We start from the raw sequence: 21866 nt of genomic DNA on the forward strand, positions 1-21866 counted from the left end.
CAGGGCAGGGACAAGGCACAGCATGTAGCCTTGGTGGCTCTCGGTAGCTGAGGATGCTCCTTGCCACCAGATCTCCGACGCTCTCATCAGGAGAGTGCACTTAACCGAGGACCAGTGGGGAAAGGGGACGCTCACACCTCGGATGACCACGGACTTCGACCTGAACCTTGACAATGCTCCTCTGCTGCAGTCCATCCATCAGCTCGACTTTGTCCAGATGAAAGGTAAGAATATTTCTAGTGCCTTTCAAAAGCCTGTCTTGGTTCATGCTGAGTACTTCCATGCAAGGCATCACAGAGAAGAGGCAGGAGAGGAGAGTTTCTTAATCTTCTGGCAAGATTCGGCACCCCAGACCCTATTTTGCACCCCTGGGCCAGTCATCTGCCTCCTTGTCTTGGATCCCTGGGCAACTGTGTGCCAGACTGAGGTGCTGAGAGCTTGGTTTTGCCTCATTAAGAAGCACTCTGCAGGCTGGGACCAGGGTCTCAGGAGCAGCACAAGGCACTTCCCACACCTGTACTCACACACATTCCCTGGCTCAGTGCTAAGCAGCACCTGGCATGGGCCAGCTAGCCAGCTGCCTGCTGCAGGCAGCCACGGTGTCCCTCCAAATACAAAGGTATGAAGAGCCATGCCACGTAGCTTGGGGTCTTTGCTCCCTCACCTCTCCTCGCTATTGTTTTTTTAGACCTTCATTTCAGTTTTAATTTCCTCCTTGTTCTCCATTCTCTCTGTGCTCACTCTCTGGTACCACGGAGAGCCACTGCATTTGCGTTGCAGGAAGCAGAAAGCAGCTGCAACCTGTGAGCAATTTGTGATTTGGCAAGTCCAGGAAAGCTGACAGAAGATGCAAATGGGCTGTGGTGCAGGGAGGCTCAGGAGGGCATTGAATCTAGGCCTGTACCTTCAGTGGGTGCAAATGAGCTGCCTGGAGGAAAGACCACCAGCTGCGGGACTGGCGTGTTCTTCATTGCCTTCACAGCTGGATTTCCTGACTCAGGAGCCCTTTGCAGACAGCAGCATTTCTCAGCAGTCAGGCACAGGAAGGCTGTTGACCACTCGCTTCCTCTAACGATAGCAAGTATTTTCAAATAATGGCCCCGCTGGTATTTGCTGCAGTGAGAAGGGTGCATTGGGCATGGCTGCTGGGAGCGGCCATAGTTGCTCATCTTTAACCAGGCTGTTAATTTGAAGTGTCAGTAACATTTTCTGATAGGGAGGGGAGCCAAACCGAGGGAGGGCTGGATTACTTTTTTGCTTACACAACAATTGTGGAGATGTTAGCGTGTTCCTGTCCTTCCTTTCAATTTAGCCCAGGGGAGTTATTTTTAATTAATAAGAGCAAATCTGCTGCTGGTTTAGCTGCCCACCCTCCTCTGTGGAGGCAGAGCAGACCCGAGAGAGGCTGACCTCTCATCTCACCCTCACTGTGAAAATAAGTTGCATTTTGTAGACTTTGCAGGAGGTTGGGTTTGGATCCCAAACAGGTGTCAGCACTGGGGGAGGCAAGGCAACACCAGAGGTCTTGATAAAGAGCAAAGGTGAGCAATAGGTACAGAGCATCCCGCAGCCATTGCCAGCACATGCTGGGCACAAGCAGCATCCCTTCTGTTGTATCAGCTGTAATGTGAGGGCTTTCACCACTCCGTTTCTCCAGGCACTCAGCCTGGTTGTTCCTGAGGATCCAAGCCAGGAGGTGGAGGAGTGGCAGAGGGAGGTGGTGCATGGTGAACCTTTGCCAGCAAGCCTGGTTTTTCTCTCCCAGGCATCCGTAGCTCCTCCATATCTTGTCTGGGTTCTCCATGTCTTTTTTTTCTCTGGCTCTTGTCAGACTTTGCGCAGTGAGAATAAGGATGGAGGATGAGCAGCTCTGTTGAGAGGAGGTTTGGGAGGGCTGTCCCTGGGCAGGGGATGGGATGTGTCAGTGGACATCCCCTTTCCCTGTTGTGCTGTCACCCCTCCATGCTTTTCAGAGCAGGAGTGGGCTGTGATACCCACGTGCATCTACAGCTTGAGCAGAAAAAGCCCTGACGGTCCTTTATATCCCCTGTGTAGCTGATGGGAGGCTATAGGGTACACAGCCTCACAGCCTCAGTACCAGAGGTGTGCAGAGGCTGAAGGCAAGGACTGTCTGGTGCCTGTTTGGAGACCTCTCTGAAATGTGCTTGTGCCTCCCCGGGAGGTGTTCAGCAGCAAGGGCTGTTTGTTGGTGGGCTGGCAGAGGGGGCAGCCTTGGGGACCCCACAGTAACCCCCAAAATGGGTGCTCCGCTTGAGACAGGGTGGAAGGACCCTGAGCCCTTTCAGGCAGGTCAAGGGTGCTAAAAAGGCATCGTTGAGAGACACACTCACCTCTCCACCCGGTGTCATAGTTTGTGCAGTTGCCACCCCTTTTAGGACAGACTCTACTATGGCAAAAAGATCAGGTGCTCCCTGTTCTGCAGGTCCTGAGACTCATCCCTGCTGCTCCAGCATCACTTGCTTTGTTGTAGTGAATTTGTTTGATGGAAAAGGAGAGCAGTGCTTGCTGCTAGATTGTGGCCAGGCCCACAGCTGCAGCCAGCTCTGCAGAGCATGTGGGTAAATGTCGCAGATTTGGGACTGGCTGCTGTGAAGGATCCAGGCAGTTCTATACCAGGTATATTGCTGCACTGCCATATTTCACAAAAATGCATTAGAAAACAGGAAGAAAGCAGAAAAGCTCTGGGTAAATCTCAGCTTTACCAGGCTGCGGGGTGGAGGAATTTGGTGGAGCTTGTTTGGAGAGCAGTCCTTTCTACTTCCTCCCCACCTCACACGCACAAGATCGTAGTTACATCTCTTGTGCTGTGCTGGCTTCACACCAAGGCAATAAATGCATCATCCACGCTCCAGCTGAAACATGCATGCCATGGCTATCCCCCTGCTCCTCCTTTGTGGTGCTAGCAGCCAGGGTTACACTAATTTGTGTTTAGTTTCCTCCCCAGTGCCGGCTCCCCCGATCCTGCAGCTAGAGGAGTGTTGCACCCACAACAACAGTGCCACCTTGTCCTGGAAGCAGCCCCCCTTGTCGACGGTGCAGGTGGAAGGCTACATCCTGGAGCTTGATGATGGCAACGGCGGCCAGTTCAGGGTAGGTGCCCAGTGCGTGAAGCCAGTCTCAGTGGCAATGTGTTTCATCTGGCTCCAGCATTGCCCTGCCATGAAGTGACCAAAGAATTCTCTAGACTTTTTTACAAGTCCCCTCCTTCCGTGGGAACGTGAGATTTGCTGCTGGGGTGGCCAGGGAAGCTGATGATGCAGACAAGCTGCAGGCTTTTTTTGGGAGCAAGGTTATTTGAGGGGTTGGAAATGCCTTTCCAGTGAGCAGTGTGACTTGCAAACACAAAGAACGCATTTGAAGCTCCATCTTTTTAGGTTGCTAAATATTTCATGCAAGGTATGCTAATTGCCATGAGACTCATGGATTGCCAGCTGCCAGCAAGCAGAGGTGTTTAAGGCCTGAGGGCTTTTAAATTGCTGTAATTACACAATTAAAATATTATTTTTCTCTGATCCGACACACTGATAATTATCCTGGCATGTTCACATCCACCAGAGCAGGCACAGGGACCAGCCCATTGTGTTTTCTGAATTCATGCACAAGAAACCTATGCAGGAGCCAGAGCAGAGTTGAGGCAGAAGAAAGGTGGCATGGATGGGATCTGGAGAGGGAGGTAGCAGGAAACAGGGTGTGGGGAGGCCAAGGCTCAGCACAGCCACCCAGCAAGGTGAGGGCAATTCCCCAGCGCACCGATCTTCTCTCGTTCTGCCAGCAGTTTGGAGGGGCTTGGATGTGCATGCTATTCCTGCTGCCAGGCTTATAGAGAGCTGCTCCAGCTGATGGGATACAGCTGGTGCCACAAAGGGGAACATTGCTGGCTTCTCAGATCATTAAGCTATTCTCCTGCCCAAAAGCAGCAAGCTGACCGTGTCAGGATGTGATTTACCCAGCAAGCTAGGAGTGCTGACTGTCATACAGGTGACAGTCCTGCCAAGAGGAAGTCAGCGTGTAGCCAAGCCTGTTACCTACCTCCCACACAAACAGGCAGGAGAGATTGAGACAGTGCCCAAAGGCAAGAGGACTCCGTCTTTGGGCATCAAGCCTAACAGGGACTCCTTGCAGTGGACCTGGGGTGGTGAAGTGGGAGCCGTGCTCTCATGCGGGGTGCTGGATGCAGGAGACCTCTGTGGGTGCTGGAGCCCAGGTGGATCAGGGCCTCCTTAGCTTTCCATCACAAATCTCACCCAGGTTGTTAGGACACCTACATTGTGCTCCTTGACCCTGAGCACTGAATAACTGCTGCTCCCAGGCCTGCTGTGACTTGGGCTGCTCCTAGCCCCGCTCAGGGCATCGGGAGGGGTGGAAGCCATCATCTCAGCTCTGCAGTGCAGGGGAGCATGCAGGCAGCCCTATAAGCTCTGGAGATGTGCACCCACCTGCAAGGAAAGGGGTCAGATTGAAGTGTTGGCTCTGGAAGCAGCAGCACCCCATCACTCAGGCAGCGAAGCACAGCGGGCTCTGGAGTGGGAGCCAGGGCAGTGAAGTTTTCCTACACAGGCAAGCTGCCTGCGCAGAGCCTCCATCTGCACCACGAAGGGCAGCAAACAGGGATTTGTCATGGATCTGCTAATTACAAGTCAATGTTTTGTGAGCCATGGATTTTGGTAGCCTGTAGGCCTGTTCACCGCTGTCCCTGCTTGCACAGCTCTATTCCTCTGAGCGGGGCTACAGCAGCAAAAGCGTGACATGCTGGTGAGTCAGTGCCCATTTGGTGTGATCACCTTGTTTTCTTTCAAAGCACACTTTGATCCTGCCACCCAAGAGCATGCAAAATTGTTTTCTGCAAGGATTTTTCTGTGTCTTGGGCTCAGTCTGTATACATTCTCTGGCAGAGCTCTTCTGGGATTCAGTGGGAGTTTGGCTGGGATTGATGCCTTATGACTTGGACCAATATGAATAGCATCTCCATCCCCTACAGGAACTGGTTTTGTGGCACAGTATTCATAGAATCATAGAATGGTTGGGTGGGAAGGGACCATTACAGGCCCTCTAGCCCAACCCCCCTGCAGCGAGCAGGGACATCTGCAACTCCACCAGGTCACTCAGAGCCCTGTCCAACCTGGCCTGGAATGTTTCCAGGGATGGGGCATCTACCACCTCTCTGGGCAACCTGTGCCAGTGTCCCACCACCTTCAGTGTAAAAAATGTCTCCCTTATATCTCGTCTGAATCAACTCTCTTTTAGTTTAAATCCATTGCCCCTTGTCCTATCGCATCAGGCCCTGCTAAAAAGTCTGTCCCTGTCTTTCTTACAAGCCCCCTTTAAATATTGAAAGGCTGCTATAGGGTCTCCCCGGAGCCTTCGCTTCTCCAGGCTGAGCAGCCCCAACTCCCTCAGCCTGTCTCCACAGCAGAGGGGCTCCAGCCCTCTGAACATCTCCGTGGCCTCCTCTGGACTCACTCCAGCAGGTCCATGTCCCCCTGATGCTGGGGGCCCCAGAGCTGGACACAGCACTGCAGGAGGGGTCTCACCAGAGCGGAGCAGAGGGGCAGAATCCCCTCCCTGGACCTGCTGGCCTAACTGCTTTTGATGCAGCCCAAAGTTTGTCAAGGAACAAATCACGGGGTCATTTTGCTCTGCTTTAGCTGTATCCAGTGCTCATAAGTCTGCCCTAGGTAGCAGAGCATGGCTGAACCCTGTGCATCACGACCACCATGAGCTATTCTCCCACCCCTGGGACTCTTGTGGTCTGGGTACTAACTGTTCTTGCTTTGCAGGAGGTGTACGTGGGCAAGGAGACCATGTGCACAGTGGACGGGCTTCACTTCAACAGCACGTACAGTGCTCGTGTCAAAGCCTTCAACAAAACAGGAGTCAGCCCGTACAGCAAGACCCTGGTCCTCCAGACATCTGAGGGTAAGGCATTGCAACAGCTCCAGCCTGACACACTCAGACACTGCTCACACGCACGTGTGGGGCCTGCCCAGCACACCCAAGCTTAGCATTGCGATACAGGGAACCGCTCCACTGGTCCTCCAGTACCTCGGCAATCACTGCAGGAAAGCCAGCGCTGACGGTAGGGGAAAGGTTATTTCAGGAGCCTTGGACAGTGGCAGAATTTCTCTCTCACCCCTTTCCTTTGCAGAAGGTGTTTTGGGGGGAGGTGCAGTGAGAGGCATTCTGCAGAGAGGTATTCAGAATTTGATTGCAGCAGGGTTTGTATTACACAAAGGGAAACTCAGATGTTTTCATTAATTCCATTTAAAACAAAACAACACTGTCAACATTGCTCCTGAGACACACTTAAGGGCTGTGCATGGCCGCACGCCATAACCACACCATGTCTTCTTCAGCCTCTGGCAGCACACAACAGAGAGCAGAGAGACCACATTACTGCACAGGTGTCCTTGCAGACCCATGGGGTGGAGAGCGGCTACGCATCGTCTGCATCACTCCAGCACCAGCAAGTGCTCAGCTAGAGTATTAAACACTCCCTTGCAGGTTGCAGAAGAGTTTCCCCACCTGACTTTAAGTATATTTGTCACACCAGACACTTAATCTGTGGCGGAAAATTGGCTTGCTTCCGACATGCAGGTGGAGAGTTGTAAGGCTAGCTCCAAGAAACGAGGTGGGAGTCAGAAGCAGTGGGTGATGAAGCCGTGAAAGAAGGAATGAGCCCCCAGCAGCACATCTGCTGCCCCATAGCCTTACTGCCAGGCAAGAAACCCCTCCTTGGTAGTTTTCCACACTTGATGGAATCCCTTTTCCTTACTCCCAGACTAAAATCTGTCTTCCGAGCTGTGTCAAGATGTTGTTTCCCAGCAGCATTACCAGCCCTGGCTGGCAGCTGGCTCTACAGCAGCAGCACGTTCCTGCAGCCTCAGCAACTACTGGCAGATGCAGTCTGGGGTCAGAGGGAACACACGCAGCTCATGGGGCTGCTGGTGAGGTGGAAGGAGAGTGAGAGCCATAGAGCCATAAGGCATCTCTGGTGGCTTTGAGCAGGGAGAAAAAAGGATTTTCTGCTGAAAGAATGGAAGACAAAAGCAGAGCAAGGCTATGCAGAGCATTTTCACTCACTCGCCTGTGCTCAGGTGCAGGAGATAACCATTCCAATTTGGAAAGGGCACGTACCAGGTTTGGATGCATGGGCAGGACAGGTCGGTGAGGACTGGGAGTCATATGTGACAGAGGTAGAGAGGAGAGCAAAGCTGTGACAAACCTTCTCAGGCAAGAGGCAGAAAACTCAAATCACAGGCCACAAAGGCCTTGACGCGTCTGGCTGAGAGCTGTGTGTGCATTTGGGAAGCTGAGCATCAGTGCCAAGGAGGCTGCAGCCTTCCTCTGGAGATCCAGAGATGGGACAGCCTGGATCCAGTCCCACATGAGGGTGGCCAGGACCACTCCCAAAGCCTGAAGGTCAACAGTTCTCACTCACTTCACTACCCAGCTTCACCAGCTTTTGCAGGAGAAACCGGAGCTTTGGCTTCTCAACCCATCTGTGTCTCATAAGACCCATTTGAGACAGTTTCCTAACCAAAACTAGTTCAGCTTTAAGTCGTTCTAGCCAGGAGTTTGCAGGGTTCCCACTATAATCTTTCCAGCTATGGTTTCCTCTCATAGGTGTTTTCACTTTTGAGCCAAGCTCACCTATTGCGTAGCTCCAAAATACAAAGGAACCTGGAAGAAAATAGCTGTTCATGGTCCCAGCAGGCCAGGCTGTGCTTGGGGCTGGTGCCTTGGTCTGTGCCAGCCAACAGAAGTTTCACTCTTCTGAGCATCAGAGGAAAGTTTGCTGCATTCAGTGTTTTCACTGAATGGGCTTTTGCATTTATTATTCCAGCACAAAAGGAAGAGGGAGAAAAAGTCAAATGAGCCTGGAGCATTTTCTGCTCTTAGAGGCTGCCTGAGCTTTTTGGACTGAAAATGAAATAAATTACATCTGCGTGCAGCTTCTGGATATCCAAGTGGCTTATTGAATAGAGCCGCCTCACACATCACAGCTCTCGGTTAGGCTTTTATTTCTGGCCTTTACAGCAGCATCAGGCCTTTAAGTGCTGTTTTGTCTGAAGTAGGCTTAGCTTTCCCCTTCAGCCATGCTCTGCAACTTGCTGCAGTATTCGTGTGGGAAGAGAGGACAAAAGAAGAGACAGGCTTGATATGAAGAGAGCATCTCTCTGAACATGGCTGTCCTGCTGTAAGTGGTTATGATAAATTTTGCTGAGAGGCTGTTACTTAAAAGCTGGCTAGTCCTAGCACACAAGATCCTTATCTGCAGCCTGTGGAAGTTAACGGAAGTCTTTCTTCTGCCTTCAGTGAGCAGTGAAATGGGCTGTAGTGGCTAGCAGGGGATGAAATGGCTTGCAGGGCCTCAGCATCTAAAGAGAAAAGGGTGAGAAGAGGGTAAAATTGTGTTTGGGCCTCCCCAGGCATGCCTCTGTGGTCCTGCCCAGCCAAACTGCCAAGGTGAGCCAGGCAGCACTGTCAGGAATGGCACATGGGAAGTTGGCACGCATGCAAGCCTACAGCAAGGTGCAGAGCACCTTCCTATCCAGCGGTGTGGCACATCTTCTCCTGTCCACCCCAAAGGAAACTACATTTTCCAGATGAGGAAATTGCAGCTCACTCTCCAAAGCTGATGCTTGGTGCCAGGAGTTTGCAGGGTTCCCACTATAATCTTTCCAGCTATGGTTTCCTCTCATAGCTGGGAGAAGATCCATGCCCCGGAGTCCTTCGCCCATGCTGGGCCCTCTGGGGCTTCCCAGGGATGAAGTTCCTCATCATCAGCACAGCCAAATGACAGCAAGGGCCGAAGGCAATGGTCTTTACCTTGAGCTGCAGCTCCCTAGCTGATGTCAGGCTGTTCACAGCAGCCCTAGGAGTATCTTGCCCTGTCACATCTTAGCCGGTGCCTCCCAGGACCGTCACTGCAGGCTCCAAGGCACTGCAATGTGGGGCCTGGCTTAACCTGTTCCTTCAGCACTTGAATGAAGTTCCAGCTGCAGACTTGGAAATCGGTCCGAAAGAAAGTTTGCAAGGTGACCCTGTCCCAAGGCACAGACATCTTAGAAAGCTTGGCCAGCAGCAGCACTGCTTGGCTGTCCGCAGCCCTGGGGGGCTTTGAGTCTTCCCCCAGCCTGTTCCTCTCTGTACTGGGGCAGCCCCAGCTGTCTTGATCTTTCCCCATCCAACAGATCTTCCAGCCTCTGGCCAGTCTCCTGTTGACTTGGGGACCCAGTCTGTTTTCTTCCTGGCACATTCCCATTTTCACCCACAGCCTCGGTGCATTCATGGCTGCAGCAAGAGCAGCCACTGGGAGGCTTTGCAGAAGCCCCTGGCTCTGGTCTGCTGGTCGTGGTGGGATGCAGACTCCCTGAAACAGGCACCTAATGCACAGCAGCAAAGAACAGAGGAGGAGACCTCCCAGTTGCAGTGGGATTAGAGTCTGCAAGTGGGCTGGCTGCTGGGCTGCTTTTCTTTACAAGGATTTCTGAGATGGCTTCTGATTCCCTCCAGTGTTGTTTCTTCCCATGGGCTGTCCAGAAAGCTGGATGGTGGGATGAAGGACCAACTCGCTCCAGGTGGAGATGGAGAAGAAGAGTTTGACAGTGCTGAAGAGGACTGTCCCTGCCTGCCCCCCAAGCCCAGATCTGAACTCCTAGCTGGCGCAGAGGTTCAGCCTCCCTCCTGCCAAAACCTGCTGCTCCCTTCTCACCCTTCGATGGGTCTCTGACTGCCCACACCTTGGCCCTTCCATTGGGCTGCTTCGTGCCTTCAGCAGTCCCTCCTGAGCGCCTGCTGCCCTTCCTGCCTGCAGCCTTGCACTGAGAGCCAGCACGGGAGTGGAGCCGTGTCTCCACTCCCCCTTCTCTCAGCTGCTCCGAGTCTCTAGCTTTAGGCATGACAGCAGTTTCAAGGCAAGCCTGGTTTTGGCTTATATCTTTGGTGAGACACAAGCCTAGGAGCAGAGGATCAGGGAGGAATGCCTGGCTTGTCACACCCTGTGCCCTGCCGTCCCCTCTCCTGGGTTGCCGAACTTGGCCAAGTTGTGGCAAAGGGGCTTGGGCATGACAGCCTGAGAGCCCTTCCCCAGCCTAGCTGAGCACCAGAAGGTTTTATTTTCTTTCAAGCCCAGTTCCACATCTGGGGCCTAACTTTGAGTCCCTTACTAGCCATGGAGTGACCCTCCGCAGCAACCAGGGCTTTTTAACCGGCAGCTTTTGGAAAGGGGTGAACAACACAAGGGAAAACAGTCTGCAAGGAGCTACAGGAACATAAGATACTGGTTAGGGAGAGTCATGAATGCGGTTACTCTTGGTAGGAGTTCCTCTCACTCTTGGTAGATGTTAGAGAGCACATCCCTCCCTAACCTTGAGCTCCATTTATTGACCTGTTGTGCAATCATTTAACCCGTGTCTGAACCCACTGACGCTCTTTGCTTCCACAGCCTCACGCAGCAGCAAGTTGCAGAAGTTACAATCCACTGTGCAAAGAAATGTTTCCTTTTATGTGTTTTAATGTGATTTCCAGCTCAATCCATACTCACAGCTGAGACAGGAAAGCTGAGGATATGGTGTTCGGGAGTTTATCTGATTTGAGTGTGTGGAGGATGGTGAATTCTACGTTTTCATGTTAACATATCCCTTGAGAAGGCTAGGGTAGACATCGCAGGAGGTGACCATTTGTGTTAGCGGGGAACAGGAACCGATGACCCAAGAGGTCCCCTCTACTCTGACATTTTGCTGTGAATCACATGAGTTAAATTCTTACTGTAAGGCTCAGATGTGTTTTGACAGGTACAAAGGGATACCAAGAACACAACATCCCGAACAACCTTTGAGTAAGGTGGGTGCTTGGTGGTACTTAGGGTAATGTAGCTTAGTATAGCCCTGCAAAATGCCTGTCAGCATTACCAACCGACTGGTTTTTACACCACTAATTATTGTGCGCAAAAAGGTATGAAATTTATTAAAGAACGGTGGGAAGTGTGCATGGTAACTTGTGAATTTTTTTAGGTGCATTACTGTGAAGAGGTGCAGGACTCGCTTTAAAGAAAAGCATATTGAATTTGTCATGATGACATGGGAACATTTTGGAAGATGAAAATATGTTCATTGCCGATACTGTCAGAGGCAAGGCTTTCCTGAAGGGTCTCGCTGGGTTGCACAGCACCAGACATTTCTGCTCCACACACCGTACGCATGCTCGCTGCAGCAAAGCAGGGTCCGTGCGTGCCAAAGCGTCTGTGCTCTGGTCCGAGCTCTGGTCTCGGGCAATGGAGTGACACCGTCCAGCAGACCTGATTTCTGATCTCTAGTTTGCATTGATCTTACGTTTAGACACACAGTCAGAAGAACAGACCCTCCCTTTTCCAGTGCCTTTGGAAAGATCGCAGCTTCGTAGAATGAGTCCTTTCTCCTCCACCCTTAATCTACAACCCAGCTTTCCGGGGAGATCCTACTTTGAGCTAAGATCTTCGGCCCACCAGCTGAGCTTGCATTCTTCTTTACAGTCCCTGAATTCAGCCGGTGAGCTGAGTGCCTCTGGCATTTCCTCTTGGTCTGTGCTTCTGGGCATCTCCAAAGTATTTGTTTGTTTTGTTCTGTTGTGTTTGTTTTTCCCATGACATGCAGATGGCAGGGGGAACTCCTTCTGCTTGTCAGTGGCCTGCTCCTGCCACAGAGGGAGTTTCGGTGACGTAGTTCTCGTGGTGTTTTCATCTGTACGTACCAGCATGGGCAGTTTTAGTCGTGGGGTGACGGAGCAGCACAGTAACTCCTTACATGGGTGCTGTGCTTGGCAGGGCCAGCATGGCTGAACCATTTCACAGAGCCAGCTGGCACAGCAGATCCCCCATCTCTAGTTTGCATTGATTTTGTGTGTAGGGACAGTCAGAAGAACAGACCCTCCCTGGGAGAAACCTGTGGGGACATCTCGATGGTTTGCTTTCCCTATACAACCAGGAAACGTAGCCTCTGCTGTGAGATTTATTCTGCGAAATTAGTTTGCTTGATTAAATCTAGACCCTTCTTAAGAAAGAAGCAAGTCTAGATGCAAGCAAGGTCTGGCTAAGGCCAGCTCACAGACCTCTTGCAGTCTGGCTTCTTAAGACCCTGAAGACGTGAGCTCTCGTCCGCTCAGCTTTGAGCATTGGGCTCAGCTTTTGCAAAACCAGACGTGATCGTATCGAAGTCTTGTTTCCTGCAGAGCAGAGGAAGCCACTCCTGTGATACCTTGCTCGTCTGGCAGCACCAACAAGCGCTTTGCTTGCCTCCTTGTTGCCCGGTCCTCATGGGCTGTGGTGGGACATAGGCAGTGCAGGCAGAATGAGTGACAGTATCGGGCAGCCGGCGAAGGAGCTGCAGGCACAGTGCATCTCTCAGAGCTGTTTTCTAACAAGTCTTTGCACATCTTCCGTTGCTAAAGATCCTGGGCCCTGATTCTTCCACCACTCTGGATTTACACTATGCCGTGGGCTCCAGTGGAGTAATTTATGGCTTCCTCTGGTGTAAACCCAGGAAGAATGGGGGCCCCCGATTGTTTGATTTCCATCCCATAACCCGGAATGAGGAATGCTGCAGCATGACCCTTGCCAGAATAACTGGGGACCCTGCAACTTTCTTTTCTTTGTGCTTTTTATGTTGGTTTTTTTTTTCTCATCGTACTGCTGTGCGCTAATGGCTTCGACTCTGTTTTGTTACGGACGTTTCTTACTTTGTGTCCAGTGTACCGAGATCCACTGCGATGGCCGTGAGCAGGTCTTGTGTGTGCAAGTAGGGACCTCTGCAGCCACGGCCTGGGGTGGTGGGGCAGGGCAAAACAGGGTCCTGAATGTGCTCATATCTCTGCGCTGTTTGGCACTCAGGTGAATCTGTGTCACAGCGATACGCAGAGACCTTGAAAACCACTTTTTGAGTAGGGGCCCGGGGCGCGATTCATTAAAACAGCCTCAGGAGGTGCTGCTTGGCACTCACCAGCAGCATGGCATGGAGCGCAACTGCGGCCAGACGCTTTCCCACCAACACGCACGTCAGCAGGGTGAAAAGCCTGTTTCCTTGCCAGAGGAGAGGTGAAAACCAGTCACAGAGCTAGACAGGGGTTTCCTTAAAATACCACATCCTTCATAAAAGCTCTCCCATACAGTGCCAACATGGGGCTTCATGCTGCCCTCTCCTCCTGGCAAGGACAAGCTCCTGGATCAGGACAAGCTCCTGGATCAGTCCCTGGCTGCAGTCCGGTCCCTGGTGCCCTTTGGGTGCTAGCAGGGGTCTGAGGCCAGGCACCTGCCCCCCAGACCCCCTCTCCTGCCCCACTCCTGCCCAGACAGCACACACGGCAGCCCAGGAGAGCTTGGTGGTCCCTATCCACTGGACATGCCAGTGGCTGCTCTTCATTCGTCAGTCCCAAGGAGTGTTTTTGAAGTGTTCAACTGAGAGTCAATGTAGAGAATATTCACCAAGCAGCCAAGATGTTCCACCAAGGCTAAAATTTCCTGCCTCTTTTTTGGAGGAAAGTCCAATGATTTGGCATCCCAAGCAGGTAGCAATCAGACTTGATGCTCTTGAAGGCTGTGGTGGGATCTGGCAATGAAAGAACAGATGCTCCACACTTCCCAGAGGTGAGACTCACCAAAACGGCCAGCAGTCCACACTCAAACTCACAGGTCAACCCATATTTGTGGTCCCTCTCCATGCTCTCTGGCTTTTAATGAATCAGGCCTCCCATGGCTGGCTGGGCGCTTAGTTAGTGGTCAGACGCTCATGAGTGTTTTTCAGGTGGTTGTTTCTTAGCTGTGATGTGTGAAATGTAGTATCTCTTTATAGGGTGCAATTTTGAGACACAAGGAACGCCTTACTCTCAATTAGGCAAGTATATTTATTACAATTAACTGGCATCTACTCTGTGTTGCTCATCTTTTTTGCTTTTTTTTTTTTTTTTAATCTTTAACTTTAGTGACTGAGCAGCATTTCTTGTGTGTACCCTGATTGCAGAGCACTCTCGGAGTATCATGGCGGTAGGCAAATTTGGAGGCGGAATGGTGACTGATGAATGATATAAAGGCATTTTAAGTTTTTCCCCGTTGTGGTTTTAAAGAGAAGCCTGAAGTCAGTGCTCTGGAAGCGGCCCTGTGATTAAGAACTGATCCTCTTGCTCAAAGCAGTTTGTATTCCCATTCATTAAGGGCGCTTGAATGTGGGCCAGATGCCAAGGAGGTGATTAGCCCCTCTGCAGCTAATTGGAGCGAGCACTGGTGGTAGCTGTTTGCCTGTCACCTTCCAACTGCCTGCAAGGTCGGGCCCGTTTCATCCCCTGGGAGAAGGAGCCCTGTGCCCAGCCCGGCGGGATTCCCTCCTGGGGCAGCTCGCACTCCGTGCCGGCCAGCCTGCGCCCGCTCGCAGCCCCAGCCCACCCTGGCTCCGTCTCTCCCCACATTTGTGCAAAATGCTGAAAGGTCCGTGCGCTCGCTGGAGAAGCAGGCAAGCAGAAATTGTTCCTCGTTCCCTTCTTTACCCAACTTTATGTGCTGTTTTCTCTCCTGCATGCCTTGCCTTGGGAATAACCACAGTTGACATTAAAAAAATGGTGGCAGGTACGGAATCACCTCTGTCGAGTTGTGAAAGTGGGGCACCCGCGTGCATGTGAGCTGTCTTGTGAAACGATCCAATAAACCAATGAATAAATCTCACCAGAGTGTTTTTATTTTTCAAGCCGTATTTACTCCTGCAGGCATGAGAGTGTTTTGTGGATGTGTCACTTCACGTTTCAAGTGACCGCTGGAGAAAACCACCTGGGGAACCGGGCTGGTGGCTTGTGAAACCCCGTGCCTCTGTCTTGTCAAGGACGTGACACTGTATCTGTCAGATTTGCAGTAACCGAGTCCCGTGCATTTAAACCAGCAGCTGTACCAAGTCGTGGAGGTTTTTGGGCATTTTCCAGCCTTCCCATGAGCTAGCTCGTTGTCTTATGTGTGGCCGGTTGCTCCGCAGGGAGGTTTCTTGGTGTGACGTAGCATCTCTGTCGATGTAGACCTTTGTATGTGCTTTTGGTTCCCCGGACTGCCGGTCCTCAGATGCACACACGCAGTTTATCTGCTACTTCTCAGTCCACTTCCCACACTGGGCCTGACCCTGCAACCTGTTGCTTGCATGAGTAACCCTTAGTCCTAAGAGTAAGTTGTGTTAGCTAGAGCCTGGAGACCTGGCCGGGATTGCATGTTTCTGCTAGGGCCAAATTTTAGGAAGCGGTGAGGATCCTGCGGGCTCACGAGCAGAGACAGACAGACAGTGGGAGGGGATGGTGACAGATGGACACCGGGGAGCAGCAGAAGCAAAACTCGTCTGAGTCCCGGCCGTAAAGCCTCATCCACGCTGGCAGGCTGCAGCCGCACAAGTTCAAAGCATCCTTCTGTGATGGAAGGTGCCCTCCATGAGCCAGCAGCCCCCTCCGCTGTGCAGCTCTCTGTCTGCTTCTCGCTGCCACGCCGGTGGGCAGCAGCCCGAGCCCCGCCGTGCCTTCGCGCTGCGTGTCGGCCCTGCATGCGGCATGCGCTGTTTGGTGTCCGCTCCGCGTGGCTCGGTCACTGACGGCTCTGCTCCCGCCAGACTAACCTGATGTCGTTTGTGTGTTCCAGTTGCTTGGTTTTCTTTCGATCCTGCCTCTGCCCATGCTGACATCATCTTTTCTAATGACAACCTGACTGTCACCTGCAACAGCTATGATGACAGGGTTGTGCTGGGGAAAACGGGCTTTTCCAAAGGGCTCCATTACTGGGAGCTCTCAATCGATCGGTACGATAACCACCCTGACCCAGCCTTCGGTGTGGCACGCATTGATGTCCTGAAGGATGCCATGCTGGGCAAGGACGACAAGGCCTGGGCCATGTACGTGGACAATAATCGGAGCTGGTTCATGCACAACAATTCACACACCAACAGGTACGTGGTCTTGGAAAAAGGTCTTCCTCCCAGAGACCACAGCCCCATCTCAGCCCAAGTAAGAGCCCGTGACTTTTCCAGTGGCACCACTGGAAGGGTGACATCACTCCTAACCACCTCCATTAGAGGATGTGCCCTTGCCCCAGGCGAAGGCCAGTCCCTGCCTCCCAGGTTCTGCCCGGCTCCAGTACTCCTTCCCTGCCTACTGTGACTCTTCCCGTGCTGACTTCCCCCAAGCATGCACGGCATCACCCCTGTGCGGCACCCCTTTCTCATTAACACCCAAAGCCTTGCAACTTGTGCAGCAAGAAAATAGTGCTTGCCTTTATCCCTGTGCCACGCTATTGCTCGCTTTCCCCACGGGACAGCAGAGCTGGGGGGCTTGGAAGCTTGGGCAGAGCCTGGTGTCACCTTCCTGCAGCCTCAAGGGCTAGGGCAGGTGTTGAGGTGGGCTCTGCAGCTTTGCTCCCCGGGTCCACTTGCTTTACCCCATGGCTGTGTTGCTGTGGCCGCTCTGGTAGGCAGCCTTGCCCTTGGGGACATGATGGGAAGCAGAGAGCACTTCCATGGGAGGCTTGCGGAGGAGGTGCCCAGGGAGCTGTGAGCGTGGCTGGGATGGATGCGGGTCTTGGCCTGCCTCCAGGTGAGCTGTGAAGTTTAGTATCATCAGCGCTTGAGGTCCATGGCCTGAACCCTGAACTGGGAGCACAAGGGACATGAAACCACAGAGATGATCTGATCTTCTCGTCCCCGCAGAACCGAGGGTGGCATAACAAAAGGTGCCACGGTGGGAGTGCTGCTGGATTTGACCAGGAGGACTTTGACGTTCTCCATCAACGAGGACCAGCAAGGGCCTGTCGCCTTCGAGAACCTGGAGGGCCTCTTCTTCCCAGCGGTCAGCCTCAACAGGAACGTGCAGGTACGTGTGCTGCCCGTGGTCTGTGGAGCACCGCAGCAGCGTTCCCTGCGGGTGAGCTTGCTGGCAGGGTCCCTCTGATGCCGCTGTGGCTGCGGTGCCTGTTGACGCTCAGCAGCGTGGGGGCTCTGCGGGGCGGGGAGGGCTGTTGTGCAAGAGGGGTGGTTTGGAAAGAGCTAAACTCACACACTAAACCACCTGCGAGTCTCTGAAGTAGGGCAGGCCTTCCTGCAGACAGCTGCTGTGTCCAGCTCCTTGCTCCATGTTTCTCCATCGGGGCTGCTGGAGCACCAGGTTCTCCAGCCCTTCCTGGCTGATGGGGTTTGACAATTCTGTTCCATGATGACACCCCACAAGAGCCTCACCAGCTCTTACAGCCATCCCAGGACCCAGGCAGGAGCATTACGAGGGAGAAGGGCACCTTTGAAAGCCTATTTTCTTCTGGGGAGTTTCAAACCCCTCTTCTCTCCCTCTCTCCCAAGCTCTCTGCTCTCCTGAACATCACCAAGTGGTGGCTCCCTGGGCCTATCCGGTATTTTCATCTTTCATTTTTCTCACTGATCATGCCCCTGCCATCATCTCCCCCAGTGAACCTTCCACATTCACCCAGCCTGGCTTTGGCAGATCCACTCTACCACTGCTTGCACCTCCAACACTACACAAGTGCCCAGGCACATCCTAGGACATGCTGCACGTAACAGATGACCTCAGGGTGAAGAACATTTTGGCATGGTCTTCTGCCAGTGGATGTCCAAGGCATCACCTCTGTGCAAGGGCAGAGGCACGAAGTGGCCTCTAAGATAGGGATTGGTGGATTAGGGCAGGCTTTATTTTGTCCGTCAGGGTATAGGGCGTACCGTGCTGTCACCAAGGCAGTGACAGTTTTGCAGCAGCACTGGGGCTGCAGTTGGTCGGTACCATCCCAAACCCTGGGAGCATCCCTGCCAGTGTCCCACCCCCAGCGCCTCGCAGGCAGGGCCGTCTGCCCGGCTTGGAGAAGGGCTGGCAAATGTGTCACATGCCGTGTTTAATTAGGAAACATTACAGAAGCCCATCTTGTTTGTGCTGGTTTTGGAGTTTGTTGCATTAATTTGGTGTGATAAAAACGCCCTGCTCTGTGATGGGTTTCGTTCCTACCACAGTCCCTTACACAGCCCTAAGAGACAAGTGTGTTTCTGGAGCACCTCTGCTCGCTGGCAGCTCTCTGGGCAAGGCAGAGCTTAAATCCCCTGACACAGAAATGCCCTGGGACGCTGATAAAAGGCTGCTAATAAACCCAAAAGTTTTCTCTAAGTCTGTATCTGAAGGGGAAAATGCTGCTGTTCCAATAAAAGAAGGAATTGTGCTTTCCTCCTAAATGAAAGCATTTGTGGAGGGAACTGAGTCACGGATGCACAGCACATGGGTGCCCTGGCCCCTTGCCCAGGCAGGCTGTCCAAGCAGAGCCTGCCTGTATCCCTTACAGACCAGGATTTTCCTCGACACAGTGAGCATCAGGTCTCCAGTATTTCTTTCCTTTTGTCCCTGTGTCACAGTCTCTGCCGCATCACTCCCCCCCCCAGATGATGCCAGGCCGAACGCCTAGCTCCCGTTTTCACAGAATCGTGGAGTAGTGTGGGCTGGAAGGGACCGTGCAAGGTTTCACCTGGGCACCCCCCCACGCTGTAGCATGGCCCTGCCCCAGCACTTGCTGCTGCTCAGCTTCCCCGCTGCCAAGGACCTTCCTCCAGCAACTGGCCACGTCCCCTCCGCTGTGCGGCACGTGCTGAGCTCGGGGGCTTCTCAGAGGTCTCCTGTACTGAGTGGCCGCGTGTCCTTCAGGCCTCTCCATTACCCATCTGCAGAAAGACCCAACTGCTGTAGCGTCCCACCTCTCTGGCAGCCGACTGTTGGATTTGTCTGCAGCCAGCTTGGAAGATGTGGGACTTGGTACTGCTGGGACCAGCCGTCCCGCTTCATATGGGCTCCAGCAGTGCCAGCGAGTCATGAAAACGCAAGATGGAGCCACCATTCTGAGGACAGCCTGTCCTGCTTCCCCCCGGGTGCTGCTCCTGCCCTCCCTGGGGGCAACGTGCCAGCTGCCGTGCCATGAGCTGTCCCACCAGCCACCGAGGGACGTGGCTGAGCCCCATGTCTCTCGTTGCAGGTGACGCTGCACACTGGCTTGCCGGTCCCTGAATTCTACACTTCGCGCTCGGCCATGCCATGAGGATGCTCCTGGAGCCGGCTGCCTCTTCTCGGGATGAGAGGAGCCAGCCCGTTCCCTCCTGTGGGACGAGGCCGGCCGCCGAGCCGCCGGGTCCCTGCTCAGCCGCCAGCCGGAGACGGGGAGGCGAAGCGGGGAGGAAGACCCCGGCTTGTGGCCATCTCTGCTTTCCACCCTCCTGCGCTGTCCTGTGTGTGTGCGCTTCGCTGTTTAGCTCTTTTTGGCTGATGAAGTACCTAGGTAGCCTGAGATGTTCCTCTGTGTCCGCTTTTAGGTTTGGGTTTATTGATTTCAGTTGGGGTTTGCGGGGGGCGGGGGGGAGGGGCAGGCGGTTTCGTCTCGTTTGTCAGAGCGCTTTCCCCTCCTGTGGGGCTGGCCGGAGGGACCGAGGAGGGACCCCTGCCACGGGGAAGCTTTCACCCACACCAGCCCCGTTACTTTGCAGGATATTTCTTTCCCCGTGGCCTTTCTTGCAGAGTGCCCTTGGTCATGTGTAGAGGTGGGTCCTGGATTACCAGTCAGTCTCCATGTCCTTACCAAAACACCCGGCCCGGTCCCTTGTCCCCCCGAAGCGTTTCTGTGGGGCGCAGCGGTGGGGCAGGGGGTGGCCACCCTGTCCCCAGGTGCTCCGGGTGCCGGCAGGCCCTTGTTCCGGCACCAAGCACCTGCGCAGTGCTCTCCCCTGGCTCCCCACAGCCCGGTGCCAGCACACGTGCCACAGCCATACGCCGGAGAGCCCTTGCCTGGCTCTTTGGAGATTAGTGTTTATTTTTTTATAGTTGCCATATAAAGCCTAGCCTTAAATACTGATAGTGTCCTTCTGTTCACCAGAGAATTCATTCTGCAGTGAGGGTCTGACAGGGAGCCCGAGGATGGGGATGTGGAATGGGGGTGGGGATGGCAATGAAGATGGGGATGAGGATGGGGATGGGGAGCAAGGAGAGCTGGCCACAGCCCTCCCACGCGCTCAGGAATATGTGCCCACTGCCCTGCCTGCGCCTGCTGCCGGCAGCAGTTCCCGTCAGCCTCCACTCCCTACCCTGACTTTCCGGTAATTCAGAGGCAGGAGAGGAGTGGGAGGTCATGGCGCCGTGCCTGGCGCCAGCCCCCATTCCTGTGCCAAGGGCGCCTGCATGTGCACATCCCCACGCTTCGCTTTTCGGTCCTGCGCCATCTCCCAGCGTGGCTGGCGGAGCTGGGGGGGCAGCGGTGTCGCTGCCGGGGGGGTGCCAGCGTGCCCAGCCCGGCCCAAGAGCTGCAGCTCATCCAGCCGGGCTCGGGTGGGATGCTATGGGAGTACCGGTCCAGCAGAAAGACAAGTGTAAATAGACCATTCCCTTCCAGCGTGCCCTCCTCTAGGACGGTCCCATTCGTTCCCTTGTTGCTCCAGTATTAAGTTTACCTAATTTATTGGATGGGTGCTATCTTGTTGACTTACACCGAGGAGTTTCTCTCAGCTGCAGGAGAGCCGTGTTGCGGGACAACGCCGAGCAGCTCTTTGGTGAATTCCTGACGAGCCCCCCGTGGCCGGCTCACCCGGGGCTCCTCTCTCAGCCGTTATCCCCCGTTCTTTAGGATGTTCATGGTGCTTGTTAGACTCCCAGTGATTGTAAGACGTCGTCCCCCTGTACGCGATGATAGCTGCATACAGCCGCTGTACTGAAGAGAAGTGTCATGTTTGCTGTTCTAATAAAGGACTTTTATGAGAGAAGGGCAGAGCTTCCCAGAGCATCTCTGTGCCACCACAGCTCCCGGCTTTGCCTCCCATCTCACGCCCCCTGCCAAGTGCAGGGTGCTGGAACACACCGCACATCCCTCACTGTCCCTATTGGGAGACTGCGCAGAGAACGGACAGAACTCGGTTCATGGGAGGGAGGGGGGCACAGAAGCCAGCTGAAACCCAGTGTGGCGGCAGCACTGTGAGATGACTGAGGGGCAGGGGGAGCTGGTGCCACTATGTCCCCTTCCCTGGCATGGCAGCACTGCAGCACCCTCTCTCCGTGGTGGTGCCAGGGCCAGTAAGGCAGCAGCACCCACGGGATAGCAAGGACAGGAATTTTTATTTTCCACCCCGTGAGCTGGAGATGCTCCGGGAGATGGGTGATTGCAACCCCTGCATTAGCTCTGCAGGGCTGTCGGGGAGCTAACCCGGGCACAGCCATGAACGCCAAATCCAGCAGCCCCACGGCCTGCCCAGCCCTTTCCTGACCCTTTCCCTTGCCAAGCAAACTCCCGCCGCCCTTCTTCGTGTGCACGAGGAGCGGTGGTGAGGCACCATTCCCAGCACGCGGCTGAGCTGGGACAGCGGGAGAGGGGATGGGGCAGCTCTCAGCCCTGCTGCCACACAGCAACACGGTGCCTGCCTGGGGCTCCCCGCTCTGCCTGCAGCCCATCAGGATGAGAGTTTGGGGGACCAAGGGACGGTCCTGGGTGCTGAGGAGCTGGGGTGTAAGGAAAGAGGGATGGCATCCGGCGGGAGAGGGGAATTGCCTAGGCTGGATATGGAGCAGCATCTCCCCAGGGGGACAAGCTGGAGCGTCCAGCCCAGTGCAGCCCCCCACCCCGAACACCAGCCCCTGCCCTGAGACCCCTCCGGGACGAGAGATGGAGATAAGGATCAGGGGGGGAAGAGAGAGAAAATGACGGAAATCATGAGATGTTAAGAAGTGAAAGAGCCCAGCAGCATTGCGATGCAGCGCTGGCAACACCAACATCCCTTCAGGGGGGATCTTTCTTCCAGAAACAGGGGCAAAGACGAAGGGATGAGTGACGTTGGGGTCATTTCCAA

The 21866-nt window shown here is 54.0% G+C and overlaps 1 protein-coding gene across 12 annotated transcripts in view; it reads left to right on the forward strand.

Moving 5' to 3' along the window:
* Positions 1 to 20789, forward strand: part of TRIM9 (tripartite motif containing 9) — a 71279-nt gene extending 50490 nt beyond the window's left edge. Inside the window, exons 5-13 of one of the 12 annotated variants that reach the window (XM_055716927.1) lie at positions 71 to 224; positions 2954 to 3111; positions 5799 to 5937; positions 11361 to 11549; positions 13845 to 13886; positions 14588 to 14611; positions 15653 to 15956; positions 16713 to 16875; positions 19019 to 20789. In XM_055716927.1, coding sequence (XP_055572902.1) covers positions 71 to 224; positions 2954 to 3111; positions 5799 to 5937; positions 11361 to 11549; positions 13845 to 13886; positions 14588 to 14611; positions 15653 to 15956; positions 16713 to 16875; positions 19019 to 19081 — 1236 coding nt within the window. In that variant the 3' untranslated portion in view covers positions 19082 to 20789. Of the gene's footprint in view, positions 1 to 70; positions 225 to 2953; positions 3112 to 5798; positions 8667 to 11360; positions 11550 to 13844; positions 13887 to 14587; positions 14612 to 15652; positions 15957 to 16712; positions 16876 to 17354; positions 18437 to 19018 lie in introns of those variants that run through there. The other 11 variants (XM_055716928.1, XM_055716926.1, XM_055716925.1 and 8 more) reach the window with 11 other exon arrangements.
* The last annotated feature ends 1077 nt before the right edge of the window (positions 20790 to 21866 follow it).

Source organism: Falco cherrug, chromosome 7 (assembly GCF_023634085.1).
Source record: "Falco cherrug isolate bFalChe1 chromosome 7, bFalChe1.pri, whole genome shotgun sequence".
Lineage (NCBI taxonomy): Eukaryota > Metazoa > Chordata > Aves > Falconiformes > Falconidae > Falco > Falco cherrug.